We start from the raw sequence: 27779 nt of genomic DNA, 5'->3' as shown, positions 1-27779 counted from the left end.
ATTAGGCAATTCTTATCTTATAAATTGAGTCAAAATTATAAGATAAAAGTGGACTTTGTATGACTTACTTTTAGGGTGTTTTTTTTTTTTTTTTGAGACAAAAAAATCTGACTGTGCCAACATTTTATGTTCTATTACATTTTTGGGAAAAATTAATAAAAAACATTGAAGCTCAGTTTGGTCAGAACTACCACATGAATATGAAATCATATATAAAAAATGAATTGAGGAGGATCTTTCTTCTCCTTTAAATGTACTATTTGTGTAAAAGTCAAATCAGACAAACACTACAATTAAAGATTGTTAATATTTTACTACACTGTACTAAATTGCATCTATGATATACAAACATTGACAATATTTGTACAATCACTTTGTGCTTGTCTTCCAAATGGGACTGAAACTGTAAGACAACAAGTGTACATCAACTTTCTCAACACAGCAAATAAAAAAACTTTTACAGCATTACAACTTCTAAATCTATCGTGTACAAAGTCACCGGAATGAATCAACAACATAGTCATCGGTTACGCACAAATCGTGAGCTGTGAGACGCATTTTTGGCAGAAGATTGGACCGGAAATGCACTCAAAGTTGTATCTTTTCTTTGCTGTTTTGTTAGCACACCCACGTTATTTCATCAGCTCAAAGATACTGTGCACAAACACAACAGTTAATATCAAGATTATTAAATGCAGCACACACACACACACACACACACACACAGGGAGGGAACCACAACAAGGTCTTCTCCACCGCCATGTGGACCCCAGAGTACAAGCTACATGACACTCCTCCATCGAGTTTCACGCCCTTTTTCATTCTTTGTTTGCTAAGTGTGATTATTGACGCCTGATGCGGGCTTACAATGGCGGCTGCGACTCGGCCTGAGAGTTGTGCGTTGGTGACAACCAAAGAAATGAAAAGTTTTGCCTGAAGAGACAAAAAAAGAAAGAGGGAGGCTACCCGGGCAAAAGGACAGTCAAGGGTCAACATTGCCCTGGCATTCAGGCTGACGATGGCGGCTGCGACTCGGCCTGAGAGTTGTGCGTTGGTGACAACCAAAGAAATGAAAAGTTTTGCCTGAAGAGACAAAAAAAGAAAGAGGGAGGCTACCCGGGCAAAAGGACAGTCAAGGGTCAACATTGCCCTGGCATTCGGGCTGAGGATGGCGGCTGCGACTTGGCCCGAAAGTTGTGCGTTGGTGACGCGGCCTGAGGGCGCCCTTCAAGTCGAATAAGGATTGTTCTAAAACGTGGCGGCCAGTCAAAATGCGGAAATAGTATTTGTCCTTTTGTTGGTTTGTTTTAAGTTTGCTCCAAAACAAACAAAGAAATGATAAGTTTTGCCTGAAGAGACAAAAAGAAGAAAGAGGGAGGCTACCCGGGCAAAAGGACAGTCAAGGATCAACATTGCCCCGGCCTTTGGGCTGAGGATGGCGGCTGCGACTCGGCCTGAGAGTTGTGCGTTGGTGACGCGGCCTGGGGGCGCCCTTCAAGTCGACTACGGATTGTTCTAGAACGTAGCTCAGTGAGAAGCGGCCAGTCAAAGGGTGAAAACAGTATTTCTCCTTCCGTTGGTTTGTTCTAAGTTTGCTTCGTTTTTCAAAAATGGCGCGAGAATAAGTTCAATGAGTTCCTATGGCGTGAATGTGAAGACAAAAGCTTTTTTGATTCGTCTCCTTGGCCAGCTCGTCGGCCATCTTTCCCTTCCTCATTGGAACAAATTGAAGTGGCGGATGAAGTAACTTGCGTTGTTCCTCGGCGGAGGGAGGCTGACACAATGACAACAACAAGAAGACAGATGGCAGGCAAACAAGTGGAAGTGTGTGTGAGACTGAGGAATGTGAGCACACTTGATCCACGCCATGGCGGCGACTCATCAGCAGCACTTCTGAGGTAGCTGGGCCGGCTTGTCGCTCAGTCTGGCCGTCTTGGTGCCGGGGGCCGCCGGGGCCTCCACGTCCACCCGCTCGGACATCTTGACGCAGATGACGTCCACCAGGCGCTCGAAGACTTGCCGCACGTTGATGTTCTCCTTGGCGCTGGCCTCGTAATATTCCAGACCTGGATGCACAAAGACAACGTGGCCCCCCGCTGGTCAGTGCTGGGAACTTCATGCTGACGCTAAAGTCCTGGGTTGGTTTTTGTTCATTTATCACGGCTGACACAAGTCTCTCACACCCACATATGAACAACACAAGTCTCTCACACCCACATGTGAACAACACAAGTCTCTCACACCCACATGTGAACAACACAAGTCTCTCACACCCACATATGAACAACACAAGTCTCTCACACCCACATATGAACAACACAAGTCTCTCACACCCACATGTGAACAACACAAGTCTCTCACACCCACATATGAACAACACAAGTCTCTCACACCCACATGTGAACAACACAAGTCTCTCACACCCATATATGAACAACACAAGTCTCTCACACCCACATATGAACAACACAAGTCTCTCACACCCACATATGAACAACACAAGTCTCTCACACCCACATGTGAACAACACAAGTCTCTCACACCCACATGTGAACAACACAAGTCTCTCACACCCACATGTGAACAACACAAGTCTCTCACACCCACATGTGAACAACACAAGTCTCTCACACCCACATATGAACAACACAAGTCTCTCACACCCACATATGAACAACACAAGTCTCTCACACCCACATGTGAACAACACAAGTCTCTCACACCCACATATGAACAACACAAGTCTCTCACACCCACATGTGAACAACACAAGTCTCTCACACCCACATGTGAACAACACAAGTCTCTCACACCCACATGTGAACAACACAAGTCTCTCACACCCACATGTGAACAACACAAGTCTCTCACACCCACATATGAACAACACAAGTCTCTCACACCCACATATGAACAACACAAGTCTCTCACACCCACATATGAACAACACAAGTCTCTCACACCCACATTAGAACAACACAAGTCTCTCACACCCACATATGAACAACACAAGTCTCTCACACCCACATGTGAACAACACAAGTCTCTCACATCCACATGTGAACAACACAAGTCTCTCACACCCACATGTGAACAACACAAGTCTCTCACACCCACATATGAACAACACAAGTCTCTCACACCCACATATGAACAACACAAGTCTCTCACACCCACATGTGAACAACACAAGTCTCTCACACCCACATATGAACAACACAAGTCTCTCACACCCACATATGAACAACACAAGTCTCTCACACCCACATATGAACAACACAAGTCTCTCACACCCACATATGAACAACACAAGTCTCTCACACCCACATATGAACAACACAAGTCTCTCACACCCACATGTGAACAACACAAGTCTCTCACACCCACATGTGAACAACACAAGTCTCTCACACCCACATGTGAACAACACAAGTCTCTCACACCCACATGTGAACAACACAAGTCTCTCACACCCACATATGAACAACACAAGTCTCTCACACCCACATATGAACAACACAAGTCTCTCACACCCACATATGAACAACACAAGTCTCTCACACCCACATATGAACAACACAAGTCTCTCACACCCACATATGAACAACACAAGTCTCTCACACCCACATATGAACAACACAAGTCTCTCACACCCACATATGAACAACACAAGTCTCTCACACCCACATATGAACAACACAAGTCTCTCACACCCACATATGAACAACACAAGTCTCTCACACCCACATATGAACAACACAAGTCTCTCACACCCACATATGAACAACACAAGTCTCTCACACCCACATATGAACAACACAAGTCTCTCACACCCACATATGAACAACACAAGTCTCTCACACCCACATATGAACAACACAAGTCTCTCACACCCACATGTGAACAACACAAGTCTCTCACACCCACATATGAACAACACAAGTCTCTCACACCCACATGTGAACAACACAAGTCTCTCACACCCACATATGAACAACACAAGTCTCTCACACCCACATATGAACAACACAAGTCTCTCACACCCACATGTGAACAACACAAGTCTCTCACACCCACATATGAACAACACAAGTCTCTCACACCCACATATGAACAACACAAGTCTCTCACACCCACATATGAACAACACAAGTCTCTCACACCCACATGTGAACAACACAAGTCTCTCACACCCACATGTGAACAACACAAGTCTCTCACACCCACATGTGAACAACACAAGTCTCTCACACCCACATATGAACAACACAAGTCTCTCACACCCACATATGAACAACACAAGTCTCTCACACCCACATATGAACAACACAAGTCTCTCACACCCACATTAGAACAACACAAGTCTCTCACACCCACATATGAACAACACAAGTCTCTCACACCCACATGTGAACAACACAAGTCTCTCACATCCACATGTGAACAACACAAGTCTCTCACACCCACATGTGAACAACACAAGTCTCTCACACCCACATATGAACAACACAAGTCTCTCACACCCACATATGAACAACACAAGTCTCTCACACCCACATGTGAACAACACAAGTCTCTCACACCCACATATGAACAACACAAGTCTCTCACACCCACATATGAACAACACAAGTCTCTCACACCCACATATGAACAACACAAGTCTCTCACACCCACATATGAACAACACAAGTCTCTCACACCCACATATGAACAACACAAGTCTCTCACACCCACATGTGAACAACACAAGTCTCTCACACCCACATATGAACAACACAAGTCTCTCACACCCACATGTGAACAACACAAGTCTCTCACACCCACATATGAACAACACAAGTCTCTCACACCCACATATGAACAACACAAGTCTCTCACACCCACATATGAACAACACAAGTCTCTCACACCCACATATGAACAACACAAGTCTCTCACACCCACATGTGAACAACACAAGTCTCTCACACCCACATGTGAACAACACAAGTCTCTCACACCCACATATGAACAACACAAGTCTCTCACACCCACATGTGAACAACACAAGTCTCTCACACCCACATATGAACAACACAAGTCTCTCACACCCACATATGAACAACACAAGTCTCTCACACCCACATGTGAACAACACAAGTCTCTCACACCCACATATGAACAACACAAGTCTCTCACACCCACATATGAACAACACAAGTCTCTCACACCCACATATGAACAACACAAGTCTCTCACACCCACATGTGAACAACACAAGTCTCTCACACCCACATATGAACAACAAAAGTCTCTCACACCCACATGTGAACAACACAAGTCTCTCACACCCACATATGAACAACACAAGTCTCTCACACCCACATATGAACAACACAAGTCTCTCACACCCACATGTGAACAACACAAGTCTCTCACACCCACATGTGAACAACACAAGTCTCTCACACCCACATGTGAACAACACAAGTCTCTCACACCCACATATGAACAACACAAGTCTCTCACACCCACATATGAACAACACAAGTCTCTCACACCCACATGTGAACAACACAAGTCTCTCACACCCACATGTGAACAACACAAGTCTCTCACACCCACATATGAACAACACAAGTCTCTCACACCCACATGTGAACAACACAAGTCTCTCACACCCACATATGAACAACACAAGTCTCTCACACCCACATGTGAACAACACAAGTCTCTCACACCCACATATGAACAACACAAGTCTCTCACACCCACATGTGAACAACACAAGTCTCTCACACCCACATGTGAACAACACAAGTCTCTCACACCCACATGTGAACAACACAAGTCTCTCACACCCACATGTGAACAACACAAGTCTCTCACACCCACATATGAACAACACAAGTCTCTCACACCCACATATGAACAACACAAGTCTCTCACACCCACATGTGAACAACACAAGTCTCTCACACCCACATATGAACAACACAAGTCTCTCACACCCACATATGAACAACACAAGTCTCTCACACCCACATGTGAACAACACAAGTCTCTCACACCCACATATGAACAACACAAGTCTCTCACACCCACATATGAACAACACAAGTCTCTCACACCCACATGTGAACAACACAAGTCTCTCACACCCACATGTGAACAACACAAGTCTCTCACACCCACATATGAACAACACAAGTCTCTCACACCCACATATGAACAACACAAGTCTCTCACACCCACATATGAACAACACAAGTCTCTCACACCCACATATGAACAACACAAGTCTCTCACACCCACATGTGAACAACACAAGTCTCTCACACCCACATGTGAACAACACAAGTCTCTCACACCCACATATGAACAACACAAGTCTCTCACACCCACATATGAACAACACAAGTCTCTCACACCCACATATGAACAACACAAGTCTCTCACACCCACATGTGAACAACACAAGTCTCTCACACCCACATGTGAACAACACAAGTCTCTCACACCCACATGTGAACAACACAAGTCTCTCACACCCACATATGAACAACACAAGTCTCTCACACCCACATATGAACAACACAAGTCTCTCACACCCACATGTGAACAACACAAGTCTCTCACACCCACATGTGAACAACACAAGTCTCTCACACCCACATGTGAACAACACAAGTCTCTCACACCCACATATGAACAACACAAGTCTCTCACACCCACATATGAACAACACAAGTCTCTCACACCCACATATGAACAACACAAGTCTCTCACACCCACATATGAACAACACAAGTCTCTCACACCCACATATGAACAACACAAGTCTCTCACACCCACATATGAACAACACAAGTCTCTCACACCCACATATGAACAACACAAGTCTCTCACACCCACATGTGAACAACACAAGTCTCTCACACCCACATGTGAACAACACAAGTCTCTCACACCCACATGTGAACAAGAAAAGAAAGACGGTGTTGCTAACAAAATTGGTTCTAATGCTAAACAGTTTTAATAATAAATGTTGACCCTTAAAATCGGTTTTGTTTTATTTTGTTGTATGTGAATGCATGGTGCAATGATAAGTTCGCAATATGTGTCCAGCAGGGGTCACCAACCTTTTTGAAAGCAAATGCTACTTCTTGGGTACTGATCAGGGGCGTCGCCAGACATATTTCACTGGGGCACGTGCCCCACTGTTGATCTGCAGTGCCCCAGTAAAAATTTCACCAATAAAAAAAAACAAAACGCTTCAGAGTTTTAAGTCTACATAACATAGACAACAGCACACATACTACTTAGTATGGTCATTGATTGCTACTGTATTCACTTCACTAACAATGAGCACATGGCTAATTAATATGGTAATTTATTCACGTGTGGATGAGACTTCGAGAGAGAGTGAGAGAGAGAGAGAGAGAGAGAGAGAGAGAGAGAGAGAGAGAGAGAGAGAGAGAGAGAGAGAGAGAGAGAGAATGAGAATCACTGCTGAGGTAGGTAACGTTAGCCAACAACAATTTGTTAATTACATTATTTTGATTTTGATTTGACTCAAACTGTAACTCCTAGATGGAATTAAGAAAGTTATTGTCCCGCAGCAGAGAAGAAGCAGCAGGAATGAGAGATGTAAGTGAAGTCCTAGCTAGCTACGCAACATCATTGTCTTAAGTTGATGCTAAGTTAGCTAACATTATTCCTTGTATCAAGACAAACATATTTATTAAGTTGATGCTAAGTTAGCAAACATTATTCCTTGTATCAAGACAAACATATTCATTAAGTTGATGCTAAGTTAGCTAACATTATTCCTTGTATCAAGACAAACATATTCATTAAGTTGATGCTAAGTGAGCTAACATTATTCCTTGTATCAAGACAAACATATTCATTAAGTTGATGCTAAGTTAGCTAACATTATTCCTTGTATCAAGACAAACATATTCATTAAGTTGATGCTAAGTGAGCTAACATTATTCCTTGTATCAAGACCAACATATTCATTAAGTTGATGCTAAGTGAGCTAACATTATTCCTTGTATCAAGACAAACATATTCATTAAGTTGATGCTAAGTGAGCTAACATTATTCCTTGTATCAAGACAAACATATTCATTAAGTTGATGCTAAGTTAGCTAACATTATTCCTTGTATCAAGACAAACATATTCATTAAGTTGATGCTAAGTGAGCTAACATTATTCCTTGTATCAAGACAAACATATTCATTAAGTTGATGCTAAGTTAGCTAACATTATTCCTTGTATCAAGACAAACATATTCATTAAGTTGATGCTAAGTGAGCTAACATTATTCCTTGTATCAAGACAAACATATTCATTAAGTTGATGCTAAGTGAGCTAACATTATTCCTTGTATCAAGACAAACATATTCATTAAGTTGATGCTAAGTGAGCTAACATTATTCCTTGTATCAAGACAAACATATTCATTAAGTTGATGCTAAGTTAGCTAACATTATTCCTTGTATCAAGACAAACATATTCATTAAGTTGATGCTAAGTGAGCTAACATTATTCCTTGTATCAAGACAAACATATTCATTAAGTTGATGCTAAGTGAGCTAACATTATTCCTTGTATCAAGACAAACATATTCATTAAGTTGATGCTAAGTGAGCTAACATTATTCCTTGTATCAAGACAAACATATTCATTAAGTTGATGCTAAGTTAGCTAACATTATTCCTTGTATCAAGACAAACATATTCATTAAGTTGATGCTAAGTGAGCTAACATTATTCCTTGTATCAAGACAAACATATTCATTAAGTTGATGCTAAGTTAGCTAACATTATTCCTTGTATCAAGACAAACATATTCATTAAGTTGATGCTAAGTTAGCTAACATTATTCCTTGTATCAAGACAAACATATTCATTTGCTGTACGAGCTGTCGGGGGAATTTCCAATGAAGATGAAACATCATGTTGGTTATTGTCTGCTGCTTCTGCATCAAAGATGATTTGGAGTCAGCATGTGTGAGTTGAGTGCTTCTCAAATGCTTTATCTTCAGGAAGAAAAACATTTTTCCATATCATCAAGTCGTGAGCCAAATTTTTAAATCATTCATGTTTATTTCCCAGAAAAATAGCAGAGTAGACTTGTCTTGTTAATCGCTGTGACTTTGACTAAAATAATCTTGTTTTGTCAGCAGAAAAATGGCTACAGCTAAAGCATCTGCTTTTGTTTCCAGAAAAAATAGTAACATTTCTGTATTTGTTTTCAGAAAGATGGCTGAAAATATCGGGTTTTGTTGCCCCATTTAGATTTTTAAACAATATATTTCCATGTCTGTCCTGAGTCCTCCTCCAACTTGTTAGTCGCTTTGCCTTTTGCTAAAATACTCACTAATAGTCATTAGAAAAATGGCTAAAAATATCTGGTTTTGTTGCCACAATTTGATTTTTTTCTCCCTAAACTTTTTTTTTTCATGCACACATGTGACTGCGACTCACTGAAAATGACACACAATCCACTTTTATGTCGCGTCACAGCAGTTGGGAACCACTGGTCAACTGTATAACAGTTACTGTAATATTTGCATGTCTGTCCAGAGTGATTGAGCACTTTGCAAAAATGAAAAGGAGACGTTACAGTGGGGCGGCATAGCTCGGTTGGTAGAGCGGCTGTGCCAGCAACTTGAGGGTTGCAGGTTCGATTCCTGCTTGTGCCATCCTAGTTACTGCCGTTGTGTCCTTGGGCAAGACACTTTACCCACCTGCTCCCAGTGCCACCCACACTGGTTTAAATGTAACTTAGATATTGGGTGTCACTATGGAAAGCGCTTTGAGTCACTTGAGAAAAGCGCTATATAAATATAATTCACTTCACTTCACTTCTCAGAAAATGATTCCCTGAACAGACACACAACAGTTGTTCATTTATTCTACTACTGTGGCTTTATTGTTTTGTGAATATTTGATAGTTTTGTGTATCTGAAATAGGATTAGCCACATTGCCAGAAATGGAAATTAAATAATATAAAAGAACTCAGAGATGTAGGGCTGCTTTATTTTTTGTTTTACTTTTGTAGATGTTAAATTTGCAGATGATTACTGCAATAAATATTTCAAAAAGATTCATTGCTCTTCCTTTTTGCTTTTACCAGTAGCAGTTTAGAAGTCTGGAGTCAAAAAGTGCACAAGTAGGTCAAATGCATGAGTTCATTTCAGGTGGTTCATCAAAGATCCATACAACAAAAAGCACTATTTATGTATTTTTTATGATAAATAAGTGCTAAAAATGTTTTTGCTTGCGCGCTTTGCACGCTCACATGAATTGTTTGTGCCCCAGGTGTGCCCCAGGTGTGCCCCAGTCCAGTATTAGGTCTAGTGACGCCCCTGCTACTGATTCATGCCAAGGACTACAAGTTTGATACACACTTAAATAAATTGCCAGAAATAGCCAATTTGCTCAATTTACCTTTAATAAATAAATCTATAAATATAAAAAAAATGGGTACTTCTGTCCGTCATTCCGTTGTACATTTTTATTACTTTTACAGAAGGTTTTTTGTAGAGAATAAATGATGAAAAATTGAACGGTTTAAAAGAGGAGAAAACAAGGGATAAAAAGAAAATTAAATTTTGAAACATAGTTTATCTACAATTTCAACTCTTTAAAATTCAAAATTAAACCGAAAAAAAGAAGAGAAAACTAGCTAATTCGAATCTTGTTGAAAAAAAAAAAAAAATAATTTATGGAACATCATTAGTCATTTTTCCTGATTAAGATTAATTTTAGAATTTTGATGACATGTTTTAAATAGGTTAAAATCCAATCTGCACTTTGTTAGAATATATAACAAATTGGACCAAGCTATATTTCCAACAAAAACAAATCATTATTTCTTCTAGATTTTCCAGAACAAAAATTTTAAAAGAAATTCAAAATACTTTGAAATAAGATTTAAATTTGAGTCTACAGATTTTCTAGATTTGCCAGAATATTTTTTGGGAATTTTAATCATAACATGTTTGAAGAAATATTTCACAAATATTCTTTGTCGAAAAAAACAGAAGCTAAAATGAAGAATTAAATTAAAATGTATTCATTATTCTTTACAATAAAAAAATAAAAGTACTTGAACATTGATTTAAATTGTCAGGAAAGAAGAGGAAGGAATTTAAAAGGTAAAAAGGTATATGTGTTTAAAAATCTTAAAATAATTTTTAAGGTTGTATTTTTTCTCTAAAGTTGTTTTTCTGATAGTTATAAGAAGCAAAGTAAAAAAATAAATGAATTCATCCAAACAAGTGAAGACCAAGTCTTTCAAATATTTTCCTGGATTTTCAAATTCTATTTGAGTTTTGTTTCTCTTAGAATTAAAAATATCGAGCAAAGCGAGACCAGCTTGCTAGTAAATAAATACAATTAAAAAAAATAGAGGCAGCTCACTGGTAAGTGCTGCCATTTGAGCTATTTTTAGAACAGGCCAGCGGGCGACTCATCTGGTCCTTACGGGCAACCTGGTGCCCGCGGTCATCGCGTTGGTGACCCCTGCTGTATGGTATTTTTCAGACCGTAGAGCGCATTAAAAAGGTCACAATATGATTATTTTCTAAATGTAAAAGACTTGCTTGTGGTCTAGATAACATGTAATGGTGCTTCTTTGCTCAAAATGTTGCATAGATGATGTTTTACACATCATCTTCAAGCCGCTTCAAGGTGCGCCTTTTTGTGGGCGGTCTTATTTACGTGCCTCTACTTGGACAGCGTCATCTTTATTGTAGCGGTGTAGCGTGCAAGGACGGGAGTGGAAGAAGTGTCAAAAGATGGAGCTAATAACTGTTTTAAAGATATTCACACTTTACTTCAATCAATAACGGAGCAGCATCTCCTCATCCGCAAACAACAACACAGGAAATGTGTCCCGTGAAAAAACGTCCGACCGGAACTCTCTACTAACTAAAGTTCCTTGGGTGAATAATGTAAAGTCACTATACCGGTTATTTTTTTGTGCTTTTTTGGTGAGTTTACTGACAGATATAAGTAAGAACTTGACACTACTTTATATTAGAAATGGCAACAGTGGAGGATGAATGTCACAAAAGGAGAAAATAGAGAAAAAGAAGAAGATTATCCACTACGGTGTCAGCACGGACTACAAAGGCCGACTACAATTGCAGTCTACACGTATCTCTTATGTGTGACTGCCATCATAGTGCAGACTGCATGTATCTCTTAGGTGTGACTGCCATCACAGTGCAGTCTACATGTATCTCTTATGTGTGACTGCCATCACAGTGCAGTCTACATGTATCTCTTATGTGTGACTGCCATCATAGTGCAGACTGCACGTATCTCTTAGGTGTGACTGCCATCATATTGCAGTCTACACGTATCTCTTATGTGTGACTGCCATCATATTGCAGTCTACACGTATCTCTTATGTGTGACTGCCATCATATTGCAGTCTACACGTATCTCTTATGTGTGACTGCCATCATAGTGCAGCCTACACGTATCTCTTATGTGTGACTGCCATCATATTGCAGTCTACACGTATCTCTTATGTGTGACTGCCATCATAGTGCAGTCTACACGTATCTCTTATGTGTGACTGCCATCATAGTGCAGACAGCAACTTATCTCTTATGTGTGAGTGCCATCTACTGGTCACACTTATCATTAGACCATGTACCAAATAAAATAGCTTCCAGGTCGGTAAGCACAACCAAAATCATTCCGTACATTAGGCACACCAGGTTATAAGGGGCACTCTCCAGTTTTGAGAAAATGTAAATATTTTAAGTGCGCCTTATAGTCAGAAAAAAACGGTATGTATTTCTGGCCTAAATTAGGCATTTTCAATCATACATAAAAAAGGCTAAATGGAGTAAAACTAACACTACAGTATTGTGGGCTCATTGTCTCAGCCTCTGGCAGTATCACTATAACAGATTAAAGGACAGTAAAGGTGACCACGGTCTTGTTTGCACTGCAGGTCAATTCCAATTTTTGAAATGATTTTCCTCCTGGCTGTGTCTTTAGGATGCACAGTTTTTGGAGCAGCCTTATTTACGTGCCTCCACTTCGACAGCGCCCTCTCGCCACCATTTTTGTGGTAGTATTTATGGCTTCCGGAGCAAGTCTACTGACTGTTCAGCAGTTGAGAGCACAAATGAGGACCTAAAAGAGAACCCTGAGGAATGGCACTACTATGATTTGATGAGCTGAACAAATGAAAAGGTTTTGCAGCCGAAGTAAACAAAGTACAGTAGTTAGATAAATCCCATGAAGAAAAGATGTGTAACGATGATAAAAGGGAGCCTTGAGGTCAAGTCAACCACAAGTCTGGACCCAGGTTCCATGTTTGCTAGCAAGGTCAACGTAAGGAAGTGCCAATAATGAGTTCCCACGGGTCCAAGCAGTAGCACTCTAGTCTTTTTAGGAATTTGCTGCAAAAATATTTCTCTTCCAACTTTTCAACGGAACTATGGTGTCATTCGCTGGTGGGATTTGGCCCCCAGGCCACTAGTTGAATAAAGTTTTGCTGCATATCTTCAGCGTTATAAAAGGCCCTCTGAGGGCAGCCGTGAATAATAATATGGCCATCAATAGGAAAAAACTTTAAAAGCAAAGCGGAGGAGAAAGTCCACACAACTCCCAGTAGATCACCAAAACACCACCGGACAATTCACTTTGATCTTGTGCAATAAAATAATGTTACGTTATCATTATTATTGTAGTATTGGCATACATTTAACCCAACAGCAGTCAAGTGGTCAGCTTGTGTAAATGCTAAAGAAAAAGAGAATACGACAAATACTTTTCAACTTATATTTAATTGAATAGACTGCAAAGACAAGATATTTCATCTTCACACTGACAAACTTTGTTATACTTTGCAAATATTAGCTCCTTTGGAATTTGATGCCTGCAACATGTTTCAAAAAAGCTGGCACAAGTGGCAAAAAAGAGAGAGAAAGTTGAGAAATGCTCATCAAAGACTTATTTGGAACATGCCACAGGTGTGCAGGCTAATTGGGAACAGGTAGGTCCATGATTGGCTATAAAAGCAGCATCCATGAAATGCTCACTCGTTCACAAACAAGGACGGGGCGAGGGTCACCACTTTGTCAACAAATGCCTGAGCAAATTGTTTAAGAACAACATTTCTCAAGCAGCTATTGCAAGGAATTTAGGGATTTCACCATCTATGCTCTGTAATATCATCAAAAGGTTCAGAGAATGTGGAGAAATCACTGCACATAAGCGGCATGGCTGAAAACCAACATTGAATGCCCGTGACCTTTGATCCCTCAAGCGGTACTGCATCAAAAAGCCAGAACAGTGTGTAAAGGATATCACCACATGGGCTCAGGAACACTTCAGAAAAGCACTGTCAGTAACTACAGTTGGTCGCTACATGTGTAAGTGCAAGTTAAAACTCTACTATGCAAAGTCAACAACACCCAGAAACACTGCCGGCTCCGCTGAGCCCGAGTTCATCTAAGATGTACTGAAGCAAAGTGTTCACTGGTTTTGTATCATTGGTGGAGCATTAGTGTGGTATAAGTAGTATTGACATAGTACATATGGATGTATACTTCAGCAGTACTGTGTTGCACTTCATGTGTACTGTGTGCATATCTGTGTTGCACTTCATGTGTACTGTGTGTATGTCTGTGTTGCACTTCATGTGTACTGTGTGCATGTCTGTGTTGCACTTCATGTGTACTGTGTGCATGTCTGTGTTGCACTTCATGTGTACTGTGTGCATGTCTGTGTTGCACTTCATGTGTACTGTGTGTATGTCTGTGTTGCACTTCATGTGTACTGTGTGCATATCTGGGTTGCACTTCATGTGTACTGTGTGCATGTCTGTGTTGCACTTCATGTGTGCTGTGTGTATGTCTGTGTTGCACTTTTTGTGTACTGTGTGTATGTCTGTGTTGCACTTCATGTGTACTGTGTGTATGTCTGTGTTGCACTTCATGTGTACTGTGTGCATATCTGTGTTGCACTTCATGTGTACTGTGTGTATGTCTGTGTTGCACTTCATGTGTACTGTGTGCATGTCTGTGTTGCACTTCATGTGTGCTGTGTGTATGTCTGTGTTGCACTTTTTGTGTACTGTGTGTATGTCTGTGTTGCACTTCATGTGTACTGTGTGTATGTCTGTGTTGCACTTCATGTGTACTGTGTGCATATCTGTGTTGCACTTCATGTGTACTGTGTGTATGTCTGTGTTGCACCTCATGTGTACTGTGTGCATGTCTGTGTTGCACTTCATGTGTACTGTGTGTATGTCTGTGTTGCACTTCATGTGTACTGTGTGCATATCTGTGTTGCACTTCATGTGTACTGTGTGCATATCTGGGTTGCACTTCATGTGTACTGTGTGCATGTCTGTGTTGCACTTCATGTGTACTGTGTGCATGTCTGTGTTGCACTTCATGTGTGCTGTGTGTATGTCTGTGTTGCACTTTTTGTGTACTGTGTGCATGTCTGTGTTGCACTTCATGTGTACTGTGTGTATGTCTGTGTTGCACTTCATGTGTACTGTGTGTATGTCTGTGTTGCACTTCATGTGTACTGTGTGTATGTTTGTGTTGCACTTCATGTGTACTGTGTGCATGTCTGTGTTGCACTTCATGTGTATTGTGTGTATGTCTGTGTTGCACTTCATGTGTACTGTGTGCATGTCTGTGTTGCACTTTATGTGTACTGTGTGTATGTTTGTGTTGCACTTCATGTGTACTGTGTGCATGTCTGTGTTGCACTTTATGTGTACTGTGTGCATGTCTGTGTTGCACTTTATGTGTACTGTGTGTATGTCTGTGTTGCACTTTATGTGTACTGTGTGTATGTCTGTGTTGCACTTTATGTGTACTGTGTGTATGTCTGTGTTGCACTTTATGTGTACTGTGTGTATGTCTGTGTTGCACTTCATGTGTACTGTGTGTATGTCTGTGTTGCACTTTATGTGTAGTGTGTGCATGTCTGTGTTGCACTTTATGTGTACTGTGTGCATGTCTGTGTTGCACTTTATGTGTACTGTGTGTATGTCTGTGTTGCACTTTATGTGTACTGTGTGTATGTCTGTGTTGCACTTTATGTGTACTGTGTGTATGTCTGTGTTGCACTTTATGTGTACTGTGTTGTGCTGGGAATGCTAACTTAAATTTTTTTCTTAAACTGCAGCTCTCAGCTGATTTTTTTCCGCTAAATATTCCACACAGTATTATCTGTTTTTCATTTTAGCTTTACTTCTATTTCATTTGTGTACTTAGTTGACTTCATGTTTGCAACCTGTGCCTTTTGCTGCTGTGATGTTGTACATTTCCTGGTTGTAGATGATCTCATCTTATCTTTTCTTGGCGCCTTGCAAAGTATTAAAGCATGAAGCAGCTGGCAACAAAATGTGTGTAAAAAGATGAGAAGAAGGCCAGCCAGCCAGGAAGTGAAATGAAAAGACTCTCATGCTCCTCACCCAGTTGGTCCGCCAAGTGTTTCCCTTTCTCAGGGGCGACCACTCTCTCCTCGTCCATGTCGCACTTGTTGCCCACCATGATGACCTGGGCGTTGTCCCAGGAGTACGTCTTGATCTGAGTGGCCCTGGAAGACAAAAGACGTGAAGAAGCAGGACACCCGTGCAGGGAGCCGTCACGCACCAGTCCTGCACGGCGTTGAAGGACTCCTCGTTGGTGATGTCATACATCAGGATGAAGCCCATGGCGCCGCGGTAGTACGCCGTGGTGATGGTGCGGTACCGCTCCTGTCCCGCCGTGTCCTGCACACACAAACACCAAGGATGGACCCATCATCCAACAGCTACTCCTCACGACCTTTCTGGAACATTCCTGGCTAACGTTCCTGAGGTCCAGGACACCGCCGCGTCATCAATATCAATGCTACATCAATAATACATGAACGGTGTACAAATACTACATCCATGCTATTCATACCACATCGGTACTACATTAGCACAACATCAATATCAATGCTACATCAATAATACACAAACGGTGTACAAATACTACATCCATGCTATTAATACCACATCAATACTACATTAGCACAACATCAATATCAATGCTACATCAATAATACACAAACGGTGTACAAATACTACATCCATGCTATTAATACCACATCAATACTACATTAGCACAACATCAATATCAATGCTACATCAATAATACACAAACAGTGTACAAATACTACATCCATGTTATTTATACCACATCAATACTACATTAGCACAACATCAATATCAATGCTACATCAATAATACACAAACGGTGTACAAATACTACATCCATGCTATTCATACCACATCAGTACTACATTAGCACAACATCAATATCAATGCTACATCAATAATACACAAACAGTGTACAAATACTACATCCATGCTATTAATACCACATCAATACTACATTAGCACAACATCAATATCAATGCTACATCAATAATACACAAACAGTGTACAAATACTACATCCATGCTATTAATACCACATCAATACTACATTAGCACAACATCAATATCAATGCTACATCAATAATACACAGACAATGTACAAATAATACATCCATGTTATTTATACCACATCAATACTACATTAGCACAACATCAATATCAATGCTACATCAATAATACACAAACAGTGTACAAATACTACATCCATGCTATTAATACCACATCAATACTACATTAGCACAACATTAATATCAATGCTACATCAATAATACACAAACAGTGTACAAATACTACATCCATGCTATTAATACCACATCAATACTACATTAGCACAACATCAATATCAATGCTACATCAATAATACACAAACGGTGTACAAATACTACATCCATGCTATTAATACCACATCAATACTACATTAGTACGACATCAATATTAATGATACATCAATAATACACAAATGGTGTACAAATGTAATAGTGTGATGTTGTTGCGCTATATTATGAACGAGACAGGGCGTTATGTTTTATTTTGAAGTATTTGTTTTATTTTGAAGAACCGGATGTCTGGTGCGGGAAGTGACTTTGCTGTTTTTTCGGCTATTTACTTCCTCTTCCTCCGGTCTTTTGGATGAGAAGGTAATAGTTCTTCACTGCTTCATGTTTCTTAGTGTAAATATTCTTTCTAAACGTTCTTAATACTTGAAAAGTTAAATCATTAATTTTGTAGGTATAAGTGATTGTTGTTTGAAGTACTTTTTTATGCACAAATTTGTTAATTAAGGAATAGAGCGTCGACTGTTTGGATTGTTTGGTCGTATTTACGCCACACAGGAGCAGATATCAGTCCGCCAGAAAGTAGACACCTGTGTATGTGTTTGGTGTTTTCAACACAGGTATGTGGATTTGTGCATTTTTTTTTTTTTGTGATAAAACATAAATGAACGTTGTTTATTTCCTCTTCTTTCGGACTTTTGGATGAGGAGGAGCAGATATCAGTCCGCCAGAAAGTAGACACCTGTGTATATGTTTGGTGTTTCCAACACAGGAAATGGCCAATAAATAATGAAACCACGGAACGGTGGAGTGTCTTTTATTCAAAAAAACTACACAAAGCAGAATAAGACTCACTACACAAATACAACATCCATGCTATTAATACCACATCAGCACTACATTAGCACAACATCAATTACTGCATAAATACTATCTATCAACACTACATCATTACTGCGTCTATACTATATCAACAATACAGCATTACTACTATCCATCCATCCATTTTCTACTGCTTATTCCCTTTGGGGTCGCGGGAGGCGCTGGTGCCTATCTCAGCTACAATTGGGCGGAAGTCGGTGTACACCCTGGACGAGTCGCTACCTCATCACAGGGCCAGCATTACAACATCAATACTGCATCAACACTACATCAGTACTGCATCAATAGTATATCAAAACTACATCAGTACTGCATCAATACTATATCAACACTACATCAGTACTGCATCAATACTGCATCAACACTACATCAGTACTGCATCAATAGTATATCAACACTACATCAGTACTGCATCAATACTATATCAACACTACATCAGTACTGCATCAATAGTATATCAACACTACATCAGTACTGCATCAATACTATATCAACACTACACCAGTACTGCATCAATACTATATCAACACTACATCAGTACTGCATCAATACTATATCAACACTACATCAGTACTGCATCAATACTATATCAACACTACATCAGTACTGCATCAATAGTATACCAACACTACATCAGTACTGCATCAATACTATATCAACACTACATCAGTACTGCATCAATAGTATATCAACACTACATCAGTACTGCATCAATACTATATCAACACTACATCAGTACTGCATCAATAGTATATCAACACTACATCAGTACTGCATCAATACTATATCAACACTACATCAGTACTACATCAATACTACATCAACACTACATCAGTACTGCATCAATACTATATCAACACTACATCAGTACTACATCAATACTACATCAACACTACATCAGTACTGCATCAATACTATATCAACACTACATCAGTACTGCATCAATATTATATCAACACTACATCAGTACTGCATCAATACTATATCAACACTACATCAGTACCGCATCAATACTATATCAACACTACATCAGTACTGCATCAATACTATATCAACACTACATCAGTACTGCATCAATACTATATCAACACTACATCAGTACTGCATCAATACTATATCAACACTACATCAGTACTGCATCAATACTATATCAACACTACATCAGTACCGCATCAATACTATATCAACACTACATCAGTACCGCATCAATACTATATCAACACTACATCAGTACTACATCAATACTACGTCAACACTACATCAGTACTGCATCAATACTATATCAACACTACATCAGTACTACATCAATACTACGTCAACACTACATCAGTACTGCATCAATACTATATCAACACTACATCAGTACCGCATCAATACTATATCAACACTACATCAGTACTGCATCAATACTATATCAACACTACATCAGTACTGCATCAATACTATATCAACACTACATCAGTACTGCACCAATACTATATCAACACTACACCAGTACTGCATCAATACTATATCAACACTACATCAGTACTGCATCAATACTATATCAACACTACATCAGTACTGCATCAATACTATATCAACACTACATCAGTACCGCATCAATACTATATCAACACTACATCAGTACTGCATCAATACTATATCAACACTACATCAGTACCGCATCAATACTATATCAACACTACATCAGTACCGCATCAATACTATATCAACACTACATCAGTGCTGCATCAATACTATATCAACACTACATCAGTACTGCATCAATACTATATCAACACTACATCAGTACTGCATCAATACTATATCAACACTACATCAGTACTGCATCAATACTATATCAACACTACATCAGTACTGCATCAATACTATATCAACACTACATCAGTACTGCATCAATATTATATCAACACTACATCAACACTACATCAACACTGCATCAACACTACATCAACACTACATCAACACTACATCAATGCTACATCGACGCTACATCAACGCTACATCGACACTACATCAATGCTACATCAACACTGCATCAACACTACATCAACACTACATCAACACTACATCAACACTACATCAACACTACATCAACGCAACATCAACACTACATCAACACTACATCAATGCTACATCAACACTGCATCAACACTACATCAACGCTACATCAACACTACATCAACGCTACATCGACACTACATCAACACTACATCAATGCTACATCAACACTGCATCAACACTGCATCAACACTACATCAACGCTACATCAACACTACATCAACGCTACATCAATGCTACATCAACACTGCATCAACACTACATCAACACTACATCAATGCTACATCAACACTGCATCAACACTACATCAATGTCAGCATCATCAACACAACTCTTAATACCACTTCAATATTACATCAATCCTACAAGCCTGCACAATGAAACTATAACAACACTACATCAACGCTACATCAACACTACATCAACACTACATCAACACTACATCAACACTACATCAACACTACATCAATGTCAGCATCATCAACACAACTCTTAATACCACTTCAATATTACATCAATCCTACAAGCCTGCACAATGACACTACATCAACACTACATCAACGCTACATCAACGCTACATCAACGCTACATCAACGCTACATCAACACTACATCAACACTACATCAATGTCAGCATCATCAACACAACTCTTAATACCACTTCAATATTACATCAATCCTACAAGCCTGCACAATGACACTATAACAACACTACATCAACGCTACATCAACGCTACATCAACGCTACATCAACGCTACATCAACACTACATCAACACTACATCAACACTACATCAACACTACATCAATGTCAGCATCATCAACACAACTCTTAATACCACTTCAATATTACATCAATCCTACAAGCCTGCACAATGACACTATAACAACACTACATCAACGCTACATCAACACTACATCAACACTACATCAACACTATATCAACACTACATCAACACTACATCAATGTCAGCATCATCAACACAACTCTTAATACCACTTCAATATTACATCAATCCTACAAGCCTGCACAATGACACTACATCAACACTACATCAACGCTACATCAACGCTACATCAACGCTACATCAACGCTACATCAACACTACATCAACACTACATCAACACTACATCAACACTACATCAATGTCAGCATCATCAACACAACTCTTAATACCACTTCAATATTACATCAATCCTACAAGCCTGCACAATGACACTATAACAACACTACATCAACACTACATCAACACTACATCAACACTACATCAACACTACATCAACACTACATCAACACTACATCAATGTCAGCATCATTAACACAACTCTTAATACCACTTCAATATTACATCAATCCTACAAGCCTGCACAATGACACTATAACAACACTACATCAACACTACATCAACACTACATCAACACTACATCAATGTCAGCATCATCAACACAACTCTTAATACCACTTCAATATTACATCAATCCTACAAGCCTGCACAATGACACTATAACAACACTACATCAACACTACATCAACACTACATCAACACTACATCAACACTACATCAACACTACATCAACACTACATCAACACTACATCAATGTCAGCATCATCAACACAACTCTTAATACCACTTCAATATTACATCAATCCTACAAGCCTGCACAATGACACTATAACAACACTACATCAACGCTACATCAACGCTACATCAACACTACATCAACACTACATCAACACTACATCAACACTACATCAACACTACATCAATGTCAGCATCATCAACACAACTCTTAATACCACTCCAATATTACATCAATCCTACAAGCCTGCACAATGACACTATAACAACACTACATCAACACTACATCAACGCTACATCAACACTACATCAACACTACATCAATGTCAGCATCATCAACACAACTCTTAATACCACTTCAATATTACATCAATCCTACAAGCCTGCACAATGACACTATAACAACACTACATCAACGCTACATCAACGCTACATCAACGCTACATCAACACTACATCAACACTACATCAATGTCAGCATCATCAACACAACTCTTAATACCACTCCAATATTACATCAATCCTACAAGCCTGCACAATGACACTATAACAACAATACATCAACGCTACATCAACACTACATCAACACTACATCAACACTACATCAACACTACATCAACACTACATCAACACTACATCAATGTCAGCATCATCAACACAACTCTTAATACCACTTCAATATTACATCAATCCTACAAGCCTGCACAATGACACTATAACAACACTACATCAACGCTACATCAACACTACATCAACACTACATCAACACTATATCAACACTACATCAACACTACATCAATGTCAGCATCATCAACACAACTCTTAATACCACTTCAATATTACATCAATCCTACAAGCCTGCACAATGACACTACATCAACACTACATCAACGCTACATCAACGCTACATCAACGCTACATCAACGCTACATCAACACTACATCAACACTACATCAACACTACATCAACACTACATCAATGTCAGCATCATCAACACAACTCTTAATACCACTTCAATATTACATCAATCCTACAAGCCTGCACAATGACACTATAACAACACTACATCAACACTACATCAACACTACATCAACACTACATCAACACTACATCAACACTACATCAACACTACATCAATGTCAGCATCATTAACACAACTCTTAATACCACTTCAATATTACATCAATCCTACAAGCCTGCACAATGACACTATAACAACACTACATCAACACTACATCAACACTACATCAACACTACATCAATGTCAGCATCATCAACACAACTCTTAATACCACTTCAATATTACATCAATCCTACAAGCCTGCACAATGACACTATAACAACACTACATCAACACTACATCAACACTACATCAACACTACATCAACACTACATCAACACTACATCAACACTACATCAACACTACATCAATGTCAGCATCATCAACACAACTCTTAATACCACTTCAATATTACATCAATCCTACAAGCCTGCACAATGACACTATAACAACACTACATCAACGCTACATCAACGCTACATCAACACTACATCAACACTACATCAACACTACATCAACACTACATCAACACTACATCAATGTCAGCATCATCAACACAACTCTTAATACCACTCCAATATTACATCAATCCTACAAGCCTGCACAATGACACTATAACAACACTACATCAACACTACATCAACGCTACATCAACACTACATCAACACTACATCAATGTCAGCATCATCAACACAACTCTTAATACCACTTCAATATTACATCAATCCTACAAGCCTGCACAATGACACTATAACAACACTACATCAACGCTACATCAACGCTACATCAACGCTACATCAACACTACATCAACACTACATCAATGTCAGCATCATCAACACAACTCTTAATACCACTCCAATATTACATCAATCCTACAAGCCTGCACAATGACACTATAACAACAATACATCAACGCTACATCAACACTACATCAACACTACATCAACACTACATCAACACTACATCAACACTACATCAACACTACATCAATGTCAGCATCATCAACACAACTCTTAATACCACTTCAATATTACATCAATCCTACAAGCCTGCACAATGACACTATAACAACACTACATCAACATTACATCAATATTACACTTGCTACTAGAGCAGAGAATGGAAGGATGGTGCGGTCGGGGTCAAAGGTCACAGCTATATTCCAGAACAAAGGCTGTGAAGGAGTTGATGTATGCAACAAGACCCACCCCCACCTACAAAGGCTTATTAAAGTGATAGCAACACACTGCGTGTCTGTGTCTGTGTGTGTGTGTGTGTGTGTGTGTCTGTGTGTGTCTGTGTGTGTGAGAGTGAGAGCTGCTGCCATGGCAACAACATCCCCATCCAAGCTGTGCAGTGATCACTGTGAAGTGTGTTACATTCATAAAGTCACACCAAGAGGTCACATGACACCATACAAACAGCAGTGTGTGTGTGTGTGTGTGTGTGTGTGTGTGTGTGTGTGTGTGTGCACGCTCACCCAAATCTGCAGCTTGATCCTCTTGTCGTTGCGGTAGACAGTCTTCACCTTGAAGTCGATGCCCACCGTGCTGACGAAGGAGTTACTGAAGGAGTCGTCGGCGTAGCGAAAGAGGAAGGAGGTCTTTCCCACACTGCTGTTGCCGATGATGAGCAGCTTGAACATGTAGTCAAAGTTCTGGTCCGAGCCGTCCCGCTGACCGTAGCGCTGGTCCGCTTTGGCCATCTGCCGTTTGGTGGAAACACAGAAAGGAAGACTTTCAGCAGCACTCCTCTTTCAGTCTATCTTCATGTTTACTACATCTACTTCATGTTTACTACATCTACTTCATGTTTACTACATCTACTTCATGTTTACTACATCTACTTCATGTTTACTACATCTACTTCATGTTTACTACATCTACTTCATGTTTACTACATCTACTTCATGTTTACTACATCTACTTCATGTTTACTACATCTACTTCATGTTTACTACATCTACTTCAGGTTTACTACATCTACTTCAGGTTTACTACATCTACTTCAGGTTTACTACATCTACTTCATGTTTACTGCATCTACTTCATGTTTACTACATCTACTTCATGTTTACTACATCCACGCGTCCCAACCTGTTAGCATTGAGCTAGCTCTGCAATGCACTTAATGACTTTAAAGGAGCATTTGTGTAATTTAACAAGATGGCGACCTAGCTTGTCAAGGAGCACAACAATGCTAATGTTGTGCTAACATCTACCAACCTTAAACTTCTTTCTGCTAAGTTAGCAAAACATGCTAAGTCATGTGGTAGTAAACAAAAGCACTGCCATCAGTAATTGTGTGTTTTTACGACATTTGACTTGCACTACATCCCCCATGATGCACCTGTGTACCTTGAGCATGAAATGTGTTTTTACGACATTTGACTTGCACTACATCCCCCATGATGCACCTGTGTACCTTGAGCATGAAATGTGTTTTTACGACATTTGACTTGCACTACATCCCCCATGATGCACCTGTGTACCTTGAGCATGAAATGTGTTTTTACGACATTTGACTTGCACTACATCCCCCATGATGCACCTGTGTACCTTGAGCATGAAATGTGTTTTTACTACATTTGACTTGCACTACATCTCCCATGATGCACCTGTGTACCTTGAGCATGAAATGTGTTTTTACTACAAATGACTTGCACTACATCCCCCATGATGCACCTGTGTACCTTGAGCATGAAATGTGTTTTTACGACATTTGACTTGCACTACATCCCCCATGATGCACCTGTGTACCTTGAGCATGAAATGTGTTTTTACTACATTTGACTTGCACTACATCCCCCATGATGCACCTGTGTACCTTGAGCATGAAATGTGTTTTTACTACATTTGACTTGCACTACATCTCCCATGATGCACCTGTGTACCTTGAGCATGAAATGTGTTTTTACTACAAATGACTTGCACTACATCCCCCGTGATGCACCTGTGTACCTTGAGCATGAAATGTGTTTTTACTACAAATGACTTGCACTACATCCCCCATGATGCACCTGTGTACCTTGAGCATGAAATGTGTTTTTACTACAAATGACTTGCACTCCATCCCCCATGATGCACCTGTGTACCTTGAGCATGAAATGTGTTTTTACTACAAATGACTTGCACTACATCCCCCATGATGCACCTGTGTACGTTGAGCATGAAATGTGTTTTTACTACATTTGACTTGCACTCCATCCCCCATGATGCACCTGTGTACCTTGAGCATGAAATGTGTTTTTACTACAAATGACTTGCACTCCATCCCCCATGATGCACCTGTGTACCTTGAGCATGAAATGTGTTTTTACTACAAATGACTTGCACTACATCCCCCATGATGCACCTGTGTACCTTGAGCATGAAATGTGTTTTTACTAAAAATGACTTGCACTCCATCCCCCATGATGCACCTGTGTACCTTGAGCATGAAATGTGTTTTTACTACAAATGACTTGCACTCCATCCCCCATGATGCACCTGTGTACCTTGAGCATGAAATGTGTTTTTACTACAAATGACTTGCACTCCATCCCCCATGATGCACCTGTGCACGCAGAGAAACAAAAGTATCATTGTCACAGAGCCTCTGATTGGCTCACACGGCTGCACGTGACCTTCCTGTGCATCTGATGACAGCCATGGCGTCTCCATGGCAACTGGACACCTGCTGAGGTGACATCATCACCTATGGCTGCTACAAGAGCAGTGTGATGATGAGGTTATTATGGGATGCACACACGTGTCCTACCTCTGATGGGCGTGTCTGCGAGGCAACAACGACGGTGCGCGAGTGGCGGGAAGCTGGCGTCGTCTGGCGGGTCTCCAGGCTCCCAAACGGCGGGGAAAAAGGTTCGCCTGCACGCGGGCTGAAGGTGGGGCGCGGGAACGGTTGCCTCCCTCCCACTTTGGCCCGCGGCGCGCGTGCACGGGGCTCCTCCTCTTTTACCAATGCGCGCTCCCGTGAGCAGGTGCTCGCGCGCCGATGTGACTCATCAGGTTGTGCGCATGCGCGGCGCAGGAGATGGAGCTCGTCAACGTCATGCTAAATAGAATGTTAAGAAGATGAACATTTCGGCCAGCATGACAAGTACGCACGTGACGAGTTACTTCTAAATAAAAATATTTCATATCGCGTCACGCCACCTTTCTTTGTACCACGTGACCCAATCATCCGCAGCTGCGTGCTGATTCTTTCAGAACATTCTGGAGGCTCGATCACGTGACTACTTTTTCAAGTTGAACAAGTGACGTATGTGAGGAGAAGTGTCCACGCGTGACAATTGACATGCGGGACACTTTAATGCTTCTTCTCATCTATTTATCTATCTGGAGTTGTATGTGAGGAGAAGTGTCCACACGTGACAATTGACATGCGGGACACTTTAATGCTTCTTCTCATCTATCTGGAGTTGTATGTGAGGAGAAGTGTCCACGCGTGACAATTGACATGCGG

The 27779-nt window shown here is 40.2% G+C and overlaps 1 protein-coding gene across 1 annotated transcript; it reads right to left on the bottom strand.

Moving 5' to 3' along the window:
- Positions 1–293: 293 nt before the first annotated feature.
- rab3b (RAB3B, member RAS oncogene family) lies at positions 294–27312 on the bottom strand. The gene is made up of 5 exons (XM_061888234.1): positions 27075–27312; positions 24796–25020; positions 16645–16763; positions 16464–16588; positions 294–2066 (listed from the first exon to the last, which is right to left on the bottom strand). The coding sequence occupies exons 2-5, from the start codon at positions 25018–25020 to the stop codon at positions 1882–1884; spliced, it is 654 nt and encodes a 217-aa protein (XP_061744218.1). The 5' UTR covers positions 27075–27312; the 3' UTR covers positions 294–1881.
- Positions 27313–27779: the final 467 nt, after the last annotated feature.

This window comes from Nerophis ophidion, linkage group LG26, assembly GCF_033978795.1.
Source record: "Nerophis ophidion isolate RoL-2023_Sa linkage group LG26, RoL_Noph_v1.0, whole genome shotgun sequence".
NCBI lineage: Eukaryota > Metazoa > Chordata > Actinopteri > Syngnathiformes > Syngnathidae > Nerophis > Nerophis ophidion.
This window is presented reverse-complemented; position numbering and strand designations above follow the sequence as displayed.

Bases quoted from the DNA above. Each gene is read 5' to 3' on its own strand.
- rab3b (XM_061888234.1), bottom strand. From the start codon at position 25,020: ATGGCCAAAGCGGACCAGCGCTACGGTCAGCGGGACGGCTCGGACCAG. The intron at 16,764-24,795 runs GTGAGCGTGCAC...TTGTGTGTGCAG, and splicing joins GGATCAAGCTGCAGATTTGG to GACACGGCGGGACAGGAGCG. The intron at 16,589-16,644 runs GTGCGTGACGGC...TTTGTCTTCCAG, and splicing joins TTCAACGCCGTGCAGGACTG to GGCCACTCAGATCAAGACGT.